Source organism: Anas platyrhynchos, chromosome 28, assembly GCF_047663525.1.
Source record: "Anas platyrhynchos isolate ZD024472 breed Pekin duck chromosome 28, IASCAAS_PekinDuck_T2T, whole genome shotgun sequence".
Lineage (NCBI taxonomy): Eukaryota > Metazoa > Chordata > Aves > Anseriformes > Anatidae > Anas > Anas platyrhynchos.
Genome location: NC_092614.1, coordinates 2,212,303 through 2,229,431, shown reverse-complemented (window position 1 = coordinate 2,229,431; position 17,129 = coordinate 2,212,303). Strand labels below are relative to the sequence as shown.

Below are 17,129 nucleotides of genomic sequence, written 5' to 3'. Positions count from 1 at the left end.
GGCGCGAGCAGGCGGCGAGAACGGGCGGCGTGTGGGGTCCCACGGGCATCGTGCGGCCACGGCACGGCACGGCACGGCGCGTGGGCATTGCACCAACACGGGCAGTGCACGGGCATTGCACCAACACGGCACGGGCACTGCACAACCTTGCACTGGTGCAACGCGACCGTTGCACGTGCATTGATTGCACCACGGCCTGGCTGCTGCAAGGGCGTTGCACGCGCGCACTGCATGCACAATGTGCCCGCTGCGAGGCGTTGCACGGGCACGGTGTGGGTGTTGCACAGCGTTTTGCACGCTTGTTGCGCCGTGGCGTGGCCGTTGCATGGGCACTGCGTGTGCACGGTGCCAGTGCAGCGTGGCGGTGCACCAGCGGGGCATGTGCATTGCACACGCATTGCACACATGTTGCACATGCATTGCACACACGTTGCACACGCGTTGCACCGGCACGGCGCATGCACTGCAGCAGCAGCAGGGCACGCTCCTTGCACGCGCATTGCACACGCGCCGCCCCCGTGGCACGGCCGTTGCACGGGCATTGCACCGCCACGGCACGGCTGCAGCGTGGCCAATGCTGGGGGGGGGGGCGCAACGTGCGCCCGGGGGGGGGCCGCAGCTCCTGCCCCCAGCCCGAAGGCACGTGGTAAGGCCGGGGGTTGGCACACGCGTGTGCCGAGCGTGACCACGAGCATTGGGTCGGGTGCCAGGGGGGGGCTGGAGGGGGGGGCACACGACGCATCCCAAACCCTGCGCCCCCCCCGACCCCCCCCAACAGAGCGGGCGTTTGTGTTTCCTGCAGTGACTCCTATTGCACAACCCGGTGCTGGGGGTTTTGGGGGGGGGGGGGGGCTGTGCCCACCGGGCCCCCCCCCCTCTCCACGTGCCGGGCACCCGGGTGGGGGCTTTAAGACATTTTGCACCGAGGGCACCGCGTGTTCCCCCCCCCCCCAGGGGCTCTGCCACGCCACTGCCCCTCTGCCCCCCCCCCAACAGCTTTTGGGGTCCGGCACGGCCCCCGCTGCCCCCCAGACACGACCCCCCCCCTTTCCCTAGCAGCAGGGATGGGGGGGGGGGAGCTGCAGCGGGCAAGGGGGGGGGAACCACACGCCCCCCCCCCCAGCCCCAGGGGGGGAGGAAGTGTCTCGTGTTGGGATTTTCTGCTTTTAAACGACCCGTAAAAAGATTTTTTTTTTTTTTTAATTACAAAAATTATATATTTTATATATATTTATATATATATATATATTAGCTTAAATGGGCCCCCCCCGGCAGCCCGCCTGCCTGCCGGCCGTGCCTCGCCCGGCCCCCGCGCCCCCCCCTCGGCCTCCGCCTGAGGTAAGAAAAAAATTCACAAACCTAAATCCGTGGGGGGGGGGGGGAGGGGGGGGGAGGAGGAAAAAAGGTGATAAAACCATTAAAAGTGCCCCCCCCCCCCGCAGCCCTGCCCCGCGCCGAGCCCCCACCGGCACCCCCTGAGCTGCCCTGGGGGTGCTGGGCCCCCCCCACACCCCCCCCCCGAAGTGCTGTTGCTGCTGGGGGGGGGCCGGGGCAGTAGTGCAGTGAGGGGGGGGCCGCGCCGTGCTGGCACCTCCGGGGCCATTGCAACTTGGGTTTTTTTTTTTTTTTTCTTTTTTTTCCTTTTTTCTGGGTTTTTGGATTTTTTTCTTTTTTTTTTTTTTTTTACGGAAAACGACAAATAAAAGGACGACGACACGGGGTCGGGGGGGGTGGGGAGACAACGGAAAAGGGGTGTTTGTTTTTTTTTTTTGGGGGGGGGGGTGGTGGGGGTGTTTCCCCCCCGTCCCCCCCCCACCCCCTCCCCGCCCGCAGCGCGCACCGTCCGCCCGCGCTTGGCACAAAACCCTCTCCTTTCAGCCCAAAAAAATTAAAAAAAAAAATAAAAAAAAGGACAGAGAAAAAAAAAAAAAAAAAGCCCCGAATCCGGCCCCAAAAAAGGGCTTGGGGTGGGGTGGGGGGGTGCATGGTGGGGGGGGTCCCTCCCCACCCAGCCGGGCACGGCGAGGGGGCCGGGGGCTGCCGCCGGCCCCGTGCCCCATGGCAGGGTTGGGGTCCCCCTCGCTGCCCCCCACCCCCTCCCCTTATGGTGTCCCCCCCCCCCCAAAAAAAATTTGGCCCCCGCCCGGCCCAAAGTGCGCGTGGCCGGGGCGGCCTCTCCCTGGGCAGCCCCCCCAGCCCCCTCCTCTCCTCTGCTCTTCCTCCTCCTCTCTCCTCCTCCTCCTCCTCCTCCTCCTCCTCTCCTTCCAAAGTGCAGTTAGTTTAATATTTTAGCCTCTCAGGGAGGGAAATAAATGCTTCAAAAAATAATAATCTAAGAAGAGAAGAACAATAAAGGAAACGCTCGACCGTCGGGGCCCTTCCCTGTGCAAACAAACAAAATTCGTCAAGTCCGGGGGGGGCGCAAAGGGGGGGGGGGGGGCTGGCATCAAGGCCCTGGTATGGGGATGGGGGGGGGTTTAGGGGGGGGGGCTGCCGGGGGTCCGGGTGCGAGCGGCGGCACGAAGCCCCCCCCCACCGTGCCCTGCTATGTGTGGTGCCCCCCCCCATGTTTGAACCCCTCCCCGGGTGCAGCACCGCCCGCCCTCGCCCACCTTCGGGGGCAGAAAAAAAAAAGAAAAATTGGGGAGGGGGCGCAGAAAATTGGGGAAGGGGGCACAGAAAGAGAGAGAGGGGGGGGCCGTGGTGGTGGTGGTGGTGAGCCGAGGGGGGGGGGGGGACACCCTACACCTCCTGGTCCTCGAAAACCTCGAGGAAGAGGGGGGGAAGAGCTCGGTGGGGCACTCCACCTTCATGTGCAGGAAGCGGCTGGCGTGGCAGGCGCCGATCATGCGCAGATCCGTCACCTTCATCAGCAGCTTGGGCCAGAAGTGGGGAATGTTGTGTTTGCGGTAGTTGATGTAGTGCTCGAACGCCAGCAGGTAGGTCTCCTGGCACTTCTCGATCTTGTCCACGCAGATCAGCCCCGTCCGGTCTGCAAAGGGGGTGGGAAAATTGGGGAGGGGGGGAGTTTGTGGGGTGCTCGCATCACGCGCCACGAAGGAGATGGGTATTGGGGTGCCCACCCCATGTGCCCCCAAATACTGGGGCTCTGGGTATTGGGGTGCCCACCCCATGCACCCCAAATAGTGGGGAGCTGGGCATCAGGGTGCTAACACCACGTGCCCCCAAATATTGGGGTTCTGGGTATCGGGGTGCCCACCCCACACACCCCAAGTGCTGGGGAGCTGCGTGTCAGGGTGCCCAAGCTGTGTGTCTACAGATATTGGGGTTCTGGGTGTTGGGGTGCCTGCCCCATGCACCCCAAATGCTGGGGAGCTGGGTGTTGCAGTGCCCAACTGATGTGCCCCCAGAAATTTGGGGCTCTGGGTACTGGGGTGCCTGCACCATGCACGCCAAATGCTAGGGAGCTGGGCATCAGGGTGCTAACCCCATGTGCCCCCAAATATTGGGGTTCTGGGCATTGGGGTGCCCACCCTATGTGCCCCCAGGTATTGGGGTTCTGGGCATTGGGGTGCCTGCACCATGCACCCCAAATAGTGGGGAGCTGGGTGTTGTGGTGCCCAACTGATGTGCCCCCAGATATTGGGGCTCTGGGCATTGGGGTGCCCACCCCGTGCACCCCAAGTGCTAGGGAGCTGCGTGTTGGGGTGCCCAAGCTATGTGCCCCCAGATATAGGGGTTCTGGGCATTGGGGTGCCCACCCCACACACCCCAAGTGCTGGAGAGCTGCATGTCATGGTGCCCAAGCTATGTGCCCACAGATATTGGGGTTCTGGGTGTTGGGGTGCCCACCCCATGCACCCCAAATGCTAGGGAGCTGGGCATCAGGGGGCTAACCCCATGTGCCCCCAAATATTGAGGTTCTGGGTATTGGGGTGCCGGCCCCATGCACCCCAAATGATGTGGAGCTGGGTGTTGCAGTGCCCAACTGATGTGCCCCCAGATATTGGGGCTCTGGGTATCAGGGTGCTCACCCCATGCACCCCAAATGGTGAGAAGCTGCGTGTTGGGGTGCCCAACCTATGTGCCTTCAGATATTGGGGCTCTGCATATTGGGGTGCCCACCCCATGCACCCCAAATCGTCAGGACCTGGACATCAGGGTGCTAACCCCATGTGCCTCCAGATATTGGGGCTCTGGCCATTGGGGTGCCCCACATGCGCCCCAAATGTTGGGGCTCTGGGCATTGGGGTACCCACCCCATGTGCCCTCAGGTATTGGGGCTCTTGCTGTCAAGGTGCTCACTCCATGCTCCCCCAAACCCGAGGCTCTGGGCCCCAAGGGGTCCACACCACACTCCCCAAAATGTTGGGGTTCTGGGCACTGGGGTGCCCACTTCACACACCCCCAAATATCGGGGCTCTGGGCAAGGTGCTCACCCCACGCACCCCCAAATATCGGGGCTCTGGGCGTCAGAACCTCCACCCCATGTGCCCCATGAGGCTCTTGGCAATGGGGTGCCCACCCTATGCACCCCCAAATACCAGAGCTCCAGGTGTCAGGATGCCTGCTCTGTGCACCCCCAAATGCCAGGGTTCTGGGCATTGGGACACCCACCCCATGCACCCCCAAATACCAGAGCTCCGGGCATCGGGATGCCCACCCCATGCGCCCCCAAAAACTCGGGCTCTGGGCACCCCCAAACAATGGGACTCCAGGCATTGGGATGCCCTCCCTGTGCACCCCCAAATACCAGAGCTCCAGACATCGGGATGCTTGCCTCGTGCACCCCCAAACACCAGGGCATCGGGCATTGTGATGCCCGCCCCGTGCGCCCCCAAATGCTGGGGCACCGGGTATTAGGATGCTTTCCTCTGCACCCCCAAATGCTGGGGCTCTGGGAACCGGGGTGCCCACTCTGTGCACCCCCAAACACTGGGACTCCAGGCATTGGGATGCTCTCCAAGTGCGCCCCCAAATACCAGGGCATCGGGCATTGGGATGCCCGCCCCGTGCGCCCCCAAATATTGGAAATCCAGGCATCGGGATGCCCACCCTGTGCACCCCCAAATATTGGAGCTCCAGGCAGCGGAATGCCCACCCTGTGCACCCCCAAATGCCAGGGCTGTGGGCATTGGGATGCCCACCCCGTGCGCCCCCAAAACTCCAGGTCTCCGGGCACCGTGGCGCCCCAGGGGCCGTGCGCCCTTACCTGAGGACATGAGCAGCACGGCCTGGAGCAGGGCCACCTCGGTGTCATCGAGGTTGAAGGCAGAGAGGGATTTGCCCAGGTCGAAGATGGCATCGGAGACCACCCCGAGGCCGCCGTTCTTGAGCTGCTCGCGCTTGACGGCCATCTCCCCGCTCAGCGTCAGCGTCTCGCTCTCGGGGTCGTAGCGCACGGCCGCCCGCAGCGACATGATCTCCATGCAGCACCCCTTCAGCAGGATGATCTGGTCTTCGCAAGGCAGCTGCGGGACACGGCGTCAGCGGATGGGGTTTTTTTTTTTTTGGGGCCCCCAACCCTCCCCCCAGTTGCAGCTCTTTTTTCCCCTTTACCTCCGAAAACATGGGCAGTTTTTTGGCAAAGTCGACCACGCGGGTGATGGCCGGGGTGATGATTTTTGTAAACTCGCTGAACGCCTCCAGGTCGACTTTGTCCCCGTCGGGCATGGAGGCCATGGGCGACTGGCCGATGTCCTCAGGCTGGGGGGAGTTGGGGGGGACGGATGGCGGATTGGGGGCACCGTGTCCGTGACCCCCCCCCACCCCGTTTTACCCACACGCACCCCCCTGGGGAAACCGAGGCAGGGCCCGGCGGGGCGGCAGCCAGGAGAGGGAGCTCTGTGCCCGGCACCGCCATGGGGCCGGGGCCACCCCGCGGGCACAGCTGTCCCCTTCGGTCACCGCACCCCCCCTGACCCTCCCCGGGGGCCACGCGCTCAAGGACACGCGGTGACATCCCAAAGCCCCCACTCCCGGGGGTGTTTTTGGGGAGGGGACAACACCGGGAGCGTGACCCCTGCCGGGAGCGCACCGAGCGCACCGGGGCTCAGCTGTGCCCGGTGCCGGTGCCGTGCCCGGTGCCCGGTGCTGGTGCCGGGGGGTGGGCGCAGGGTTCCCCCCCCCTGGCTGTGCCCTCACCAGGAATTTCCGTTTCTGCTTCCAGTGGCTGCCCTGGGCGTTGGTGCTGCGGTGCGCCTCCGTCACCACGTGGATCAGCTCCCACTCCTCGGCGCTGGGGCTGGGGCGGTGCTGCAGCGATTTGATCATCTCCTCCTTGCGCCGCCGCTCCCGGTTCTCCTCGATCAGCTTCCTCTTCGCTACCCGCTTCGAGTCGTCCAGCACCACTGCCGGGGCTGCCGTCAGTGGGGACGCCCCAAAAAACCCGTCCCCACCGAGCTCCCAGTGCCACCCCCCCCCCACAAGCCCTGCTGGGTGCCCCGAGCTGCCCCATGGCACCGCCGGCCGTGCCGAGCACCCCAAATTGTCCCAGGGCTGCAGCGGGCACCCCGAGCTGATCCCACAGTGGTCCCAAACCTGCCCCATGGCCGTGCCAGGCACCCCGAGCTGCCCCCCAGCACCCGTTGGGTACTCCCCAACCTGGTCCTGGGCACCCCAAGCTGCCCCCTGGCACCATGGGGCGTGCCGGGCACCCCAAGCTGGTCCTGAGGCTGCACCAAGCACCCCACGCCCCCCACAGCCCTAGGAGCCATGGGGGGCACCCCAAACTACCCCACGGCTGCATGGGGCACCCCAATCTACCCCCCCATGCCTGGCACCCCAACCTGATCCTGCAGCAGCACCGCGCACCCCACGGCACCGCCAGCTGTGCCGGGCACCTTGGTGCACCCCATGGCTAACTCCGGGCCCCCAACTTGCCCCCCCCCCAAGCACCTCTGGCCGTGCTCGACGCCCCCCCAGCCCCCCCCGCACTCACGGTCCATGGCCATGCCCACGGAGATGCACTTCTTGAAGCGGCACAGCTGGCACTGGTTGCGGGTGATCTTGTCGATGACGCAGCACCCATCGTACTTGCACGAGTAGGTGGGGTGCAGGTTCTTCTGGATGGTCCGCCGGAAAAAACCCTGGGGGCGGGGGGGGACACGGTGAGACCCCCCCTCCCCAAATTTCGGGTACCCCCCCCTACACCCCCCCAGCTCACCCAAAAGCCTCACCTTGCAGCCCTCGCAGGTGATGCAGCGGTAGTGGTAGCCGGTGGCTTTGTCCCCGCACACCACGCACTGTTCATCTTTGTCCAGGTAACTAGGGATGTACCCTGCGGGACACCACGCGTCAGGGACCCCCCCCCCGTGCCTCAGTTTCCCCTCGCCCCCCTCCGTTTCCTCCTGCTACCCCCCCCCCTTTCCTCTCCCGGCTGCAGGAAGTGCCGGCAGAGGAAGGGTTAAGGGCTGGGGGGGGTGAGGGGGGGCTGGGGGGCTGCCCGTGCCCCCCGTGGCAATAAAGCTCCCATTATCCGGCTCCCCAGCCGGCTGTGGTGGTGGGGGGGGGGTGTCCCCCCCGCTGCACAATGGCCCACTGTCCCCGCTATTGTCCGGGGTCCACAGGGCTGGGTGCCCCCCCATCACCGGCCTCATGGGGAAACTGAGGCACGGAGCAACCCCCCCACTCCGGGACCCCCCCACATCAACACAGGGAAGGGGAGGGGAGAGCGGTGCAGGGTGGGGGAGGGGCTGACCCCCAACCTCCCCCCCCCCCACCTCCTTCTCCTTCCCACCCCCCCCTCCCCTCTCTCCCGGATCCCGCCGGCGCCGGCCGCTCCCCGCTGGGGAATGGGGCAGGGCTGGGTGCCCAGCCCTGGGGTCAGCGCCCGGCCGGGCCCCCCTTATCTCCCCCCACCCCCCCCACCATGGTGCTGCTGGCCCCGATAGCGCCGGCCCGACCCACGCCACGGCTGCTGGGATATGGGGGGGGCACCCCATGGGGACACGGGGTGCTGGGGAGCCTTGGGGTGCTCCGGGATCCCGGGGTGCCAGCAGGGACACGGGGGGCACAGGGACGCTTGTGGTCCTGGGGGGGGGATATGAGGTGACTGGGGGACTGGGGGATGTTTGGGGTCCCACAAGGGGACATGGGGAGCCTGGGGGACCCTTGGGGTGCCAGGAGGGGACATGGGGTGGCCGGGGGACGCTTGGGGTGGCCAGCAGGGATGTGGGGTGCTGGGGACCCCCGGGGTCCCCAGGAGGGACACGGCACCCGGGGACCCTGGGGTGCCCAGCAAAGTGCTGGGGACCCCTGGGGGGTGTGGGGTGCACAGGGACCCCCGGAGGCACACGGCACCTTGGGGACCCCGGGGTCTCCAGGAGGGACGCGGGACACCCAAGGGACCCCCGGGGGTGGCTCAGGGACCCCAGCAGGGTGCCGGAGGGACGTGGGGAGGTGCCCTAGGGGCCACGGGGGGTGGGGTGGGGGGGGTCCCGGGGGGGGGGCCCCGTACCTGACATGCTGCTCTTCACCAAACATTGGCTGCTCTTTCTTTTGCGCTTGCCATCCAGCCACCTGCGGGACAGGACGGGGAGCGCTGGCACCGTGTCCCCGTGCCCCCCCCTTCCCCCCCCCCAAGCCTGGGCACCCCTCCCTCACCCGGGGGTCCTGGGGGGGCCGGGATGGGGCTGATTCCACGCGTGGGGACCGGGGGGTTGGGGGGGCACCGCCCCATGGAAAGGGGGGGGGACACCAGGGTGCCGCGGAGCCCCCAGGGACCCCCGATACGAGGCACGGCATCGCTTGGGTGGGGTGGGTGGGATTGTTGGGGGGGGGGCGCGCTGAGGCTTGGGGGGGTGGGGGAGGGGAAGGGAAGGGTGGGGGAGGGGGCTCATTACAGTCAAAGACAAAATGTCCTTTTGGCTCAGCGGGGAAGTGACATCAGAGGGGCTGCGCCAATGGGCGGCGGCGGGGGTCCGCCCTCGCCCCCCCCCCCCCCTCCTGCACCGGCGCAGTGCCGGAGGCGCCCGGATCCGGGTGGGGAGGGGGGGGCAGGAGGGGTCCCAGCACCATTGGGGACCGCACCCGCTTGGAGGGGTGGGGGCAGCACCCAGGGGTGCCCCGGAGGCCCCCGCCAAGGCAGCGGGGCTGGGTGTCGAGGGGGGGCCACGGGGCGCCAGCCCAAGGTGACCCCGAGCCTGGCTCCCCCCGGGCACGTGAGCGGCCGCCGCCGCGCGCCCGAAATAGCCCCGGGTGCTGGCAGGGCCCTGGGGGGCCCAGGCTGGGGGGGCGGCAGCGGCTGGGGGCCCGGAGTGGGGGGGGCAGGTGTGAGCAGGCGGGGGGAGAGGGCACGGGTGTGGGGCACGGGCACGGATGGGGTGCGGGGACGGCTGGGGGGCACCGAGGGGCACGGGGACACAGGGGCATGGGGACGGGGGTGCGCACAGGGGTATTTTGGGGCACGGGGGACACAGTGGGCACGGGGACGGGGGTGGGCACGGGGACACGTGTGCACAGGGATGCAGTGGGCGTGGGGACACGCGTGTGCACGGGGACGCACGGGGACACCGGGGAGATGCAGGGCACTGGGACACCCGGGGCACGGGGACACCCGGGGACACCGGGCACGGGGACGCACCGGGACACCGGGTGATGCGCAGGGCACGGGGGCACGGGGACACAGAAGGGCACGGGGACATAAAGGGGCACCAGGACACGGTGTGATGCACAGGGACACGGAAGGGCACGGGGGGCACTGGGGACACATGGGGACAGCGGGGGGTCACCGCAGCCGTGCCCGGGGGGGCTCACCGGGTGTCCTCTGGCTCCGACAGCGGGTCCAGGGTGCTGGGCTTCTGTTCCATTCACCGCAATTCCATCAAGGAGCGCCCAGCACCGACCGAGTGGGCTCCGCCACCGGTGCCACGCGCAGGGGGGGCCACGGCGGGGGGCTACGACGCGCGCCCCATGGCGCCCGCCTCAGTGCTCAGCGCCGCGCAGCATCCCGGGGATAGGGGGGGGACCCTGCTGAGACAAACCCACGGCGCCCACTGAACCCACGAGAGGTGTGGGGTGGGGGGGGCACGTGCAACCCCCCCCCCCCCCCCCCCCAAGGAGCACGTGGGGGGGGGGAGCGTGCAAGAGCGTGCAAGGCTGCTGGAGAGCGCCCAGGGTGTGCAAGGGCGTGCAGGGCCGGGTGGGAGCGCGAGGGGCGTGCAAGAACACGTGGAGCGAGCGAGGGCTTGCAGGGTGCTGTGCAGGAGCACGTGGGGGGGGTGTGCAGGGCTGGGGGGGGGGGCGTGCAAGAGCACGTTGGGTGTGCAGGGGCGTGCACGAGCGTGCAGGGCCGTGCAAAGCACGCGGGGCGTGCACGGAGGGGCAAGGGCGCAGGACGGAGAGGGAGCGTGCGTGGGGGTGCAGGTGCTGCACACAGCCGTGGGGCAGGGCCGCAGGGGGGGTGCTGAGCCCCCCCCTCCCCGAGCGGTGAGGGGGTGCTGGGCCCCCCCGCTGGGTGCTGAGCGGGTTGGGGTTGGGGTGGGGGGGGTGCACTCACGGGGGTGGGGGGCGCCGGGGGGCGCCGGGGCGGTGCCGGGCGATGCCTCCTCCGCGAGCGCTCCTGCTGCAAAGAGACGGCACCGGTGGGGCCGGGGGGGGGGCACCCCCACATCCGTGTGACCCCCCCCTCCCCAAAATGTACCCACAGCACAATAGGGAAGCAGAGGCGTACACCCCCCCCCCCCCAACACCCCCACACCCCCAGGGGCACCCAGCACCCATCTCACCCACCCAGCACCGGGGAGCCCCACGCTCAGCTCCCCCCGGTGCCCCCCAATCCCCTCCAGCCCCCTCCCCACAAAAGCAAAGGGGGGGGGGGGTTGGTGGCGGTGCCGGGGCCCCCAACCCGCGCCGGGTGGGCGCCGTGCCCGGCCCTGGGGCTGCTCGGCTCCGTGCGGGGACAGGCAGAAAGTAGGTCACGTTTGTCTTGGCCGCGGCAGAAATTCCTCCGGCGGATTTCAAGCGCAGCGGCGGTGGCGCAGCCGGGGCTCCTATACTGCTCCCTCCCCCCCCCAACCCTCCCCAATTTCCCCCCCCTTTCACCCCCCTGGCCCCCCTCCAGCCGGGGAAGCCCGGCCACGCCACCACCACCGCCACCACGGGGGGTGCGGGATGCTGCGCCCATGGGTGCTGGCACGCGGCACACGGGGTGCAGCGGGGGAGCCAACGGCACCGCGGGGACAACGAGGCACCGTGGGGCCCCCCCGCACCCCCCGAAACCCTCACACAGAGGGGGGGCACCCTGATTTTTTTTTTTTTTATTTTATTTTTTTTTTTGGGGGGGGGGGGCTCCTGGCTGCTGCTCCAGGCCAGGCTTTGGGGCCGGCCGCGGGCGGTACCTATAGAGCGGGCGCGCGGCCGGGGGCTGCAGCAAATGTTTGTTCCATATGGGAACGCCGCGCCGAGACTTCCAAGTATAGGCACTGGCCGGGCGCCAGCGCTGCGCGGCCCCGCTGGGCACGGCCCCCCCCCCCCATTCCCCTGCCCCGGGACCCCCCCCCCTTCGGCGCCTGCAGAGCCCCAACCCGCTGGGTGCGCGCACGGGGAGGCTGCACCGTGGCTGCCCCATTTCCCCCCCCCCCAGCTCCAAAAAGCCCCCCGCTGCCTCAGTTTCCCCCTTTGGGCATCAAACCGAGGGGCTTAACGCTGCTAATTTGGGGCTTGCCTGCACCGTTGAGCCCCCCCCCCAATCCAAGACACCCCAAAATGGGGCCCGGTGGCACCCCCAGGGCTCGGGGCCGAGGGCGTGGAGCTGCTCCAGGAACCCTCAGCTCGAGGAATCACAGACAGACAGACAGACGGACAGACAGAGGGATGGGCGGGAGGCGGCCCTCCTGCGCTGCGGGACACGTGCAATGAGCGTGGCCGGGTCTCAGCCCCCCCCTCAACACCCCCCCCCCCCGCACCACCTTGGGCACCGGTGGCACCGTGACCGCGGGTCCCCACCTCGCTGGGCTGGGCGGGAGGGGGCTGGAGGCAGAGCAGGGGCGCAGCACCCATGGGGAGGGAGTGAGGGGAGTGGGGGGAACCCCCACCCGTGCCCCCCCCCAGCCCAGCCCCACGCCCAGGGCAGTGTTTTTGCTGAGTCGGGCGGTTGCGCACGCGATGGAAAACAACCCGGGGACAAAGTCCGGGGCTGGGCCAGCGGCAGGAGCCGGCTGCAGCGCACGGGGGGCACCGAGCACCCCGATCCCATGGGATGGGGGCAGCCAAGGACCCCCCCCAGCCCGGCACTGGGACGCCCAGCGGGCACCGGCTGCCTCCAGCCCACTGTGCAGCCGCCCTGGGGGCCGCCGTCGGTGTCCCTGTCCCCGGCACAGATGGGCCCCGGGGGTCCCGTGCGCCCCCTCCCCCTGGCCAGCTGCTATCTGGGTCAGGGAGGTGAGGGCCTAAGCGCTTTAGCCGGGGTGCCAATTAGCGTGATTAGCACCGGGGATGGGGGGGGCAGGGCGCCGCGGGCAACCCCAGCGGCTCGCCACCGGCTGGGCACCCACACACGGCACCGGGTGGCAGCGGGCACCAGCACGGTGACACCGGGAGAAGCCCAGCGGTGCCGGCGGCAGGACCGTGCCGTGGCCACGGGGCCAGGCGCAGGGCACCCGGCACGGCACCCTGCACCCTGCACCCTGCACACGCCGGCGTTCACGTGCACGGGCGCACCCTGTGCCATGCGTGCGCCCTCGTGCCCGGTGCCACCTCCCGGCCCCGCCGGCGCGCGGTGCCCGGTGCTGCGGGTGCTCGGCGGCCCCGCTGCCGTGACTGGAGGCCGCAGGAATCCCAGGCATGCGCAGCAGCTGGGCAGCCCGAGCGCGGGGGGATGCCATGGGCCTGACATCAGGGCGCCCGCCCCATGGCACAGGGGAGCCGCGCGCGGGGGACCCCCAGGTGGGGATCAGGGCAGGGCCGTGGGATGGGTTGGGGGGGGTGGCTGAGCCGGGCTCCGCACCCCAGCACTGGGATCTGGGCACCCCGTGGGGTTCAGCAGCGCCCACCGAGCGAGGGCGGGTGGCCCTGGGGACGGTGACACGGCTCCTGGTGTCCTCGCACCTCTGAGAGGTCCTGGATCGTGGCACGGGGACCTGCCCGGCTGAGCCACGACCTCAATCCCTGCCAGCACGGCCACCCCAAACCCCACGGGGCTCCGGGAGCCTCGAGCCGAGCCCGTGCCGCCCGCTCCTGCCCGTGGCACTCAGGTGCGCAGCCGGGACGAGGCAGAGGCTTTGGCTCCTGATCCTGCTGGCCCTGCATGGCCCCGTCCAGCCGTGCCTCAGTTTCTCCATCCCACCAGCACCAGGCAGCGGGATCCGCTCAGCAGCCACACCGTGCGTGGCAGGATGAGGCCGGATCCCTGCTCCCCACCATGTCCCCATGGCCGTGCCCGGTGTCACCGTCACACCGGGGTCAGCCGTGCCCCGGCCCCCCCACACACACGGGACGCCCCACGGGGACCCCGGGTGGCTGGCGTGTGATGAGCACCCACGGACGGGGCTCATGGGGTGGCCCCGTGGGGTGCCCCTGTTCCCCGGGGAGGCTGTGTTGGGGCCGAGCCCCGCGCGTGCCGCGGGACGCCGGGGGAGCTATTCTCAGCGCCGCGGGGCGGGAGCTTGGCACGGGCATGGGGACGTTGCTAAATCGGGGAGAGGAGCGGGGGCTCCGGTTCACGTGCACCGGGCGGGGGATGGGGGGGGGGGCAGGAGGGGGACGACTCCTGCGATCCCTCCCGTGGGCCCCCCCTGCTCGGAAGGGGGCTGTTGGCAACCACCTTGCCACGAGGCGCCCCGGGGTCGGCATCGCCGGGGGGGCGCGGGGCACCCAGCCTGGCGTGGGGCACCCAGCCCGGGAAGGGGACGGTCCCCACGGTGTCCCCACCACCGGGAGCTGGAAAAGGGGGCGCTGAGCACCCAAACCGTGCCAGGCGATGCCACCACCGTGCCACCACCACCGTGCCAGGGACCCACGGAGCCACGGTGCGCCCCACCGGGCACCCTGCCCATGCCCGCCTTCGCCCTCCCCGCAATGCCCGTCGCTCCTCCTGCTCCTCGGGGAGAGGATCCCGGTGCCCGGCTCCGCCTGTCGGGCGTTCGACAACACAGCCCCGAGCCCCACGGCTGCACGGCTCCGTGGCTTGGGGGGGGGCACCGGGGAGGGGGGGGTCCCGGAGCTGCCGTCCCGTCCTTCCGCCCGCCCGCAGCTGCTCCAGGCTTTGCCGCCAGCCGCAGCTCGCTTGCCCCGGGAAAGTGCGTGGCGAGGCGGGGAGGGGGCCGCTTCCTGGTGCCGCGGCCCCCCCAGGAAGGGACGGGGACAGGGAGGTGCGCCCGCCGCCACGCAGCACCCCACGCCTGCAAGGGTGGGCGGGGGGTCCGCGGGGGGGGACACCCGACCCCCTCCCTGGGGTTCCAAGGGGTGAGCGGGGAGGGGGGGGAGTTTGGCACAAATCCGGCCCCGCACCGGGGCTGTGGGGGCAGCCAGCACCCCGACACCGCACCGGGCACCCCAGGGCTGTGCCCCCCAGCCCCCCCACATCCACACCCCCCGCTGCGTGCAGGGCGGCAGCGCCGTGGCTCTGCAAAGGTCAGCGCAGCAGTGAGGGGGGGGCGAGGGAGCGTCAGGCTGCGCCCCCACCCCCAGCAGCACCGTGCACCCGCCCAGGGACCCCGGCACCAGCAGTGTTGGGGGGGGGCACCCCGATGGGAGCAGCAGGGGGGCACGGGCAGCTGCACAACGACAGCAGGGGGGGAGCCGAACCCTTCCAGTGCGCCCCCACCCTGCGCCAAGACCCCCCGGGGCGGGGGGGGGGAGGGATCGTGGCGTCGAGCGAGTGAGCGAGCGGGAGAAGCCTTCCCCAAACTGGTTCCACCGGGGCCTGCCGTGCCGCACGGCTGCGCCGCCACCGGCCCCCGCCCCGCGCCGAGCCGCGGGGGTCCCCGGCACGCAGGGAGGCCACGGGGCGGGCGGCGCCAGGGCTGGCACCGGCGGAGGTCAAGCGGGGTGAGGCTGAGCCCGGGTCGTGTCCCCCCTGCCCCTCCCCGGCCCCGCTGCCGGTCACGGCGGTGTCAGCCCCGCGGGGGTCACGGCAGCCGTGGCCACCGCCGAAGGTCGGCGCGGTGCCGCGGGGGGGACACCGCTGCGGCCGCACGCCCCGGCGCTGCCTGGCACGCGCCCGGCACGGCTCGGCGCGGCACAGCTGGCGACGAGGTCGTGCCGGAGGCCCGAGCGAGCGCGGCTCAGCTCGGCCGCCCGGGGTGACCTTGGCCGCGGCGCCCGGCTGCCCTGCCTCAGTTTCCCCCCAGAGCACCGGGGGCTGCACCGGAGCCAGGCCCGGCACCGTGGCACACGCCCCGGTGGTGGCACCGTGGCCAGAGGTCCCACCACCACGCTTCTGGTCAGGTTGGGGGGACGAGGCCGCTTGCCCCCCCCTCTCTCCTCTCCGAATCGGGAGGCGGCGTGCCCGGGGAGGCCGGGGCGGGTTTGGGGAGGGCAAGGCCCCGCCACGCCCCTCGGCCCCGCTCGTGGGGGCACCCCGACGGGCACGGCCACGGCCCGTCGGTGTCCCCGTCCCTGCCCGTGCCGTGGACGCCCCCACCCCGGCGTAAAGCAGCGCAACCAAACAAACACCACCAAAAAAAAAAGAAAAAAAAAAAAAAAAAAAAAGGGCGCTCTCTCCCTCCAGCAGAGAGAGAAAAAAAAAATCAGAAATTAAAAAAAAAAAAAATCAAAAATATTAAATGCATTCCTGACGCCGCCTGCCAAGAGCGGGGCGGGGACGGCCACGGGGCACGGCCACGGCCCCACCGCCGCCACGGTGGGCCACGGCACCACCACCACGGCCAGGCCACGGCCTCCCTGCAGCACCGTGGCCACGGCACGGCCACGGCACGGCCACGGGTCCCTGCAGCCCCGTGGCCGTCGGTGACCGTGCAGCCACGGTGCAGGCCCACGGCCACGCCACGCCGCAGCCACGCAGCCGCCGAGGGGCTGGGGGGGAGCTGCGCCGTGCGTGGCCCCCCCCTCGGTTGGCGGCGCCGTTGTGTGTCCCCCCCACACACACACACCCAGCGGGGGTGGGCAGTGGCTGTGCCCCCCCCCCCCCCCCCGGGCAGCCCCGCGCTGCAGCACCGAGCGGTGCAGGAGAGGGGGGGGGGATAAAAAGAGGGGAGTGGGAGGGGGGGGGGCGCAAGGCAGGGCAGAGGGAGGTTGGAGGCCCCCCCCTCCCGTGCAGAACAGCCGGATTTTTTCACAAAAAAAAAAAAAAATAATAAAAAATAATTTAAAAATTTGCTATTTTTATATTCACCCGCAGTTCGCCTCCCGGTGCGCGCTGGGCCGGGGGGAGCCCCCGCGCAACCCCCCTCCCCTCCCACCCCCACCCCCTCCCCATTGCACGGCCCGACCTGCGCCCGGGCTCAGCCGGGGGCGCCCGGGGGCCGCGGGCCCTCGGTAAACAACCGGGGCCGCGGCGGGGCCGGGAGGGGGTGGGGGGGGCGGCGGCGGGGGGGCCCCCTCGGGGCCGTACCTGGGCGGCGGCGGCGGTGGCGGCGGCGGTGGCGGAGGGGCCGGGGGCGCGGAGCGGGGGGCGCGGAGCGGAGCCGAGCGGGGCGCAGCGGCAGCGGCGGCGGCGGCGGCAGCGGCGGCGGCGGCGACCGACGGCGCCTGGCTCCTCCCCCGGCCCCGCCGCGCCGCCCGCCCGCCCGCTCCGCCGCGGCCGCAGCCCCCTCCGCCGGCCGCAGCCGCTCCCTGCAGCCGCCGCCGCCGCCGCCGCGCCCGCTTGCGCGCTCCCTGCGCGCTCCCTGCGCCCTCCTTGCGCGGCGCCGTGCGCCTCCGTGCGCTCCCCGTGCGCTCTCCGCGCTCTTTGCGCGCGCCCCGTGCGCTCTCGCGCGCTCCGTGCGCGCTCCCCGTGCTCCTTGCGCGCTCCCCTTGCTCCGTGCGCGCTCCCCGTGCTCTTTGCGCGCTCCCCGCGCGCGCTCCGTGCGCCTCCGTGCGCTCCCTGCGCGCCCCCTGCGCCCTCCGTGCGCGCTCCCCGTGCGCTCCTCGTGCTCCGTGCGCGCTCCCCGTGCGCCTCCGTGCGCCCCTTGCGCGCCCCCCGTGCGCGCCTCTTTGCGCGCGCCCCGTGCCCCCCCCCCGCAGCCCCCAGGGTTGGGGTTGGTCCCGCGTGGGTGCCCACGGGGGAC

The 17,129-nt window shown here is 70.2% G+C and overlaps 1 protein-coding gene across 1 annotated transcript; it reads right to left on the bottom strand.

Annotated features, from left to right (window-relative positions):
• Positions 1–2,727: 2,727 nt before the first annotated feature.
• THRA (thyroid hormone receptor alpha) lies at positions 2,728–16,634 on the bottom strand. The gene is given in 11 exon segments (XM_072028688.1): positions 2,728–2,777; positions 2,780–2,992; positions 5,174–5,432; positions 5,521–5,667; positions 6,106–6,311; positions 6,902–7,049; positions 7,140–7,240; positions 8,420–8,481; positions 9,718–9,930; positions 10,460–10,525; positions 16,475–16,634. Coding segments are annotated over 9 exon segments (1,224 nt in total). The 5' UTR covers positions 9,771–9,930; positions 10,460–10,525; positions 16,475–16,634; the 3' UTR covers positions 2,728–2,742.
• Positions 16,635–17,129: the final 495 nt, after the last annotated feature.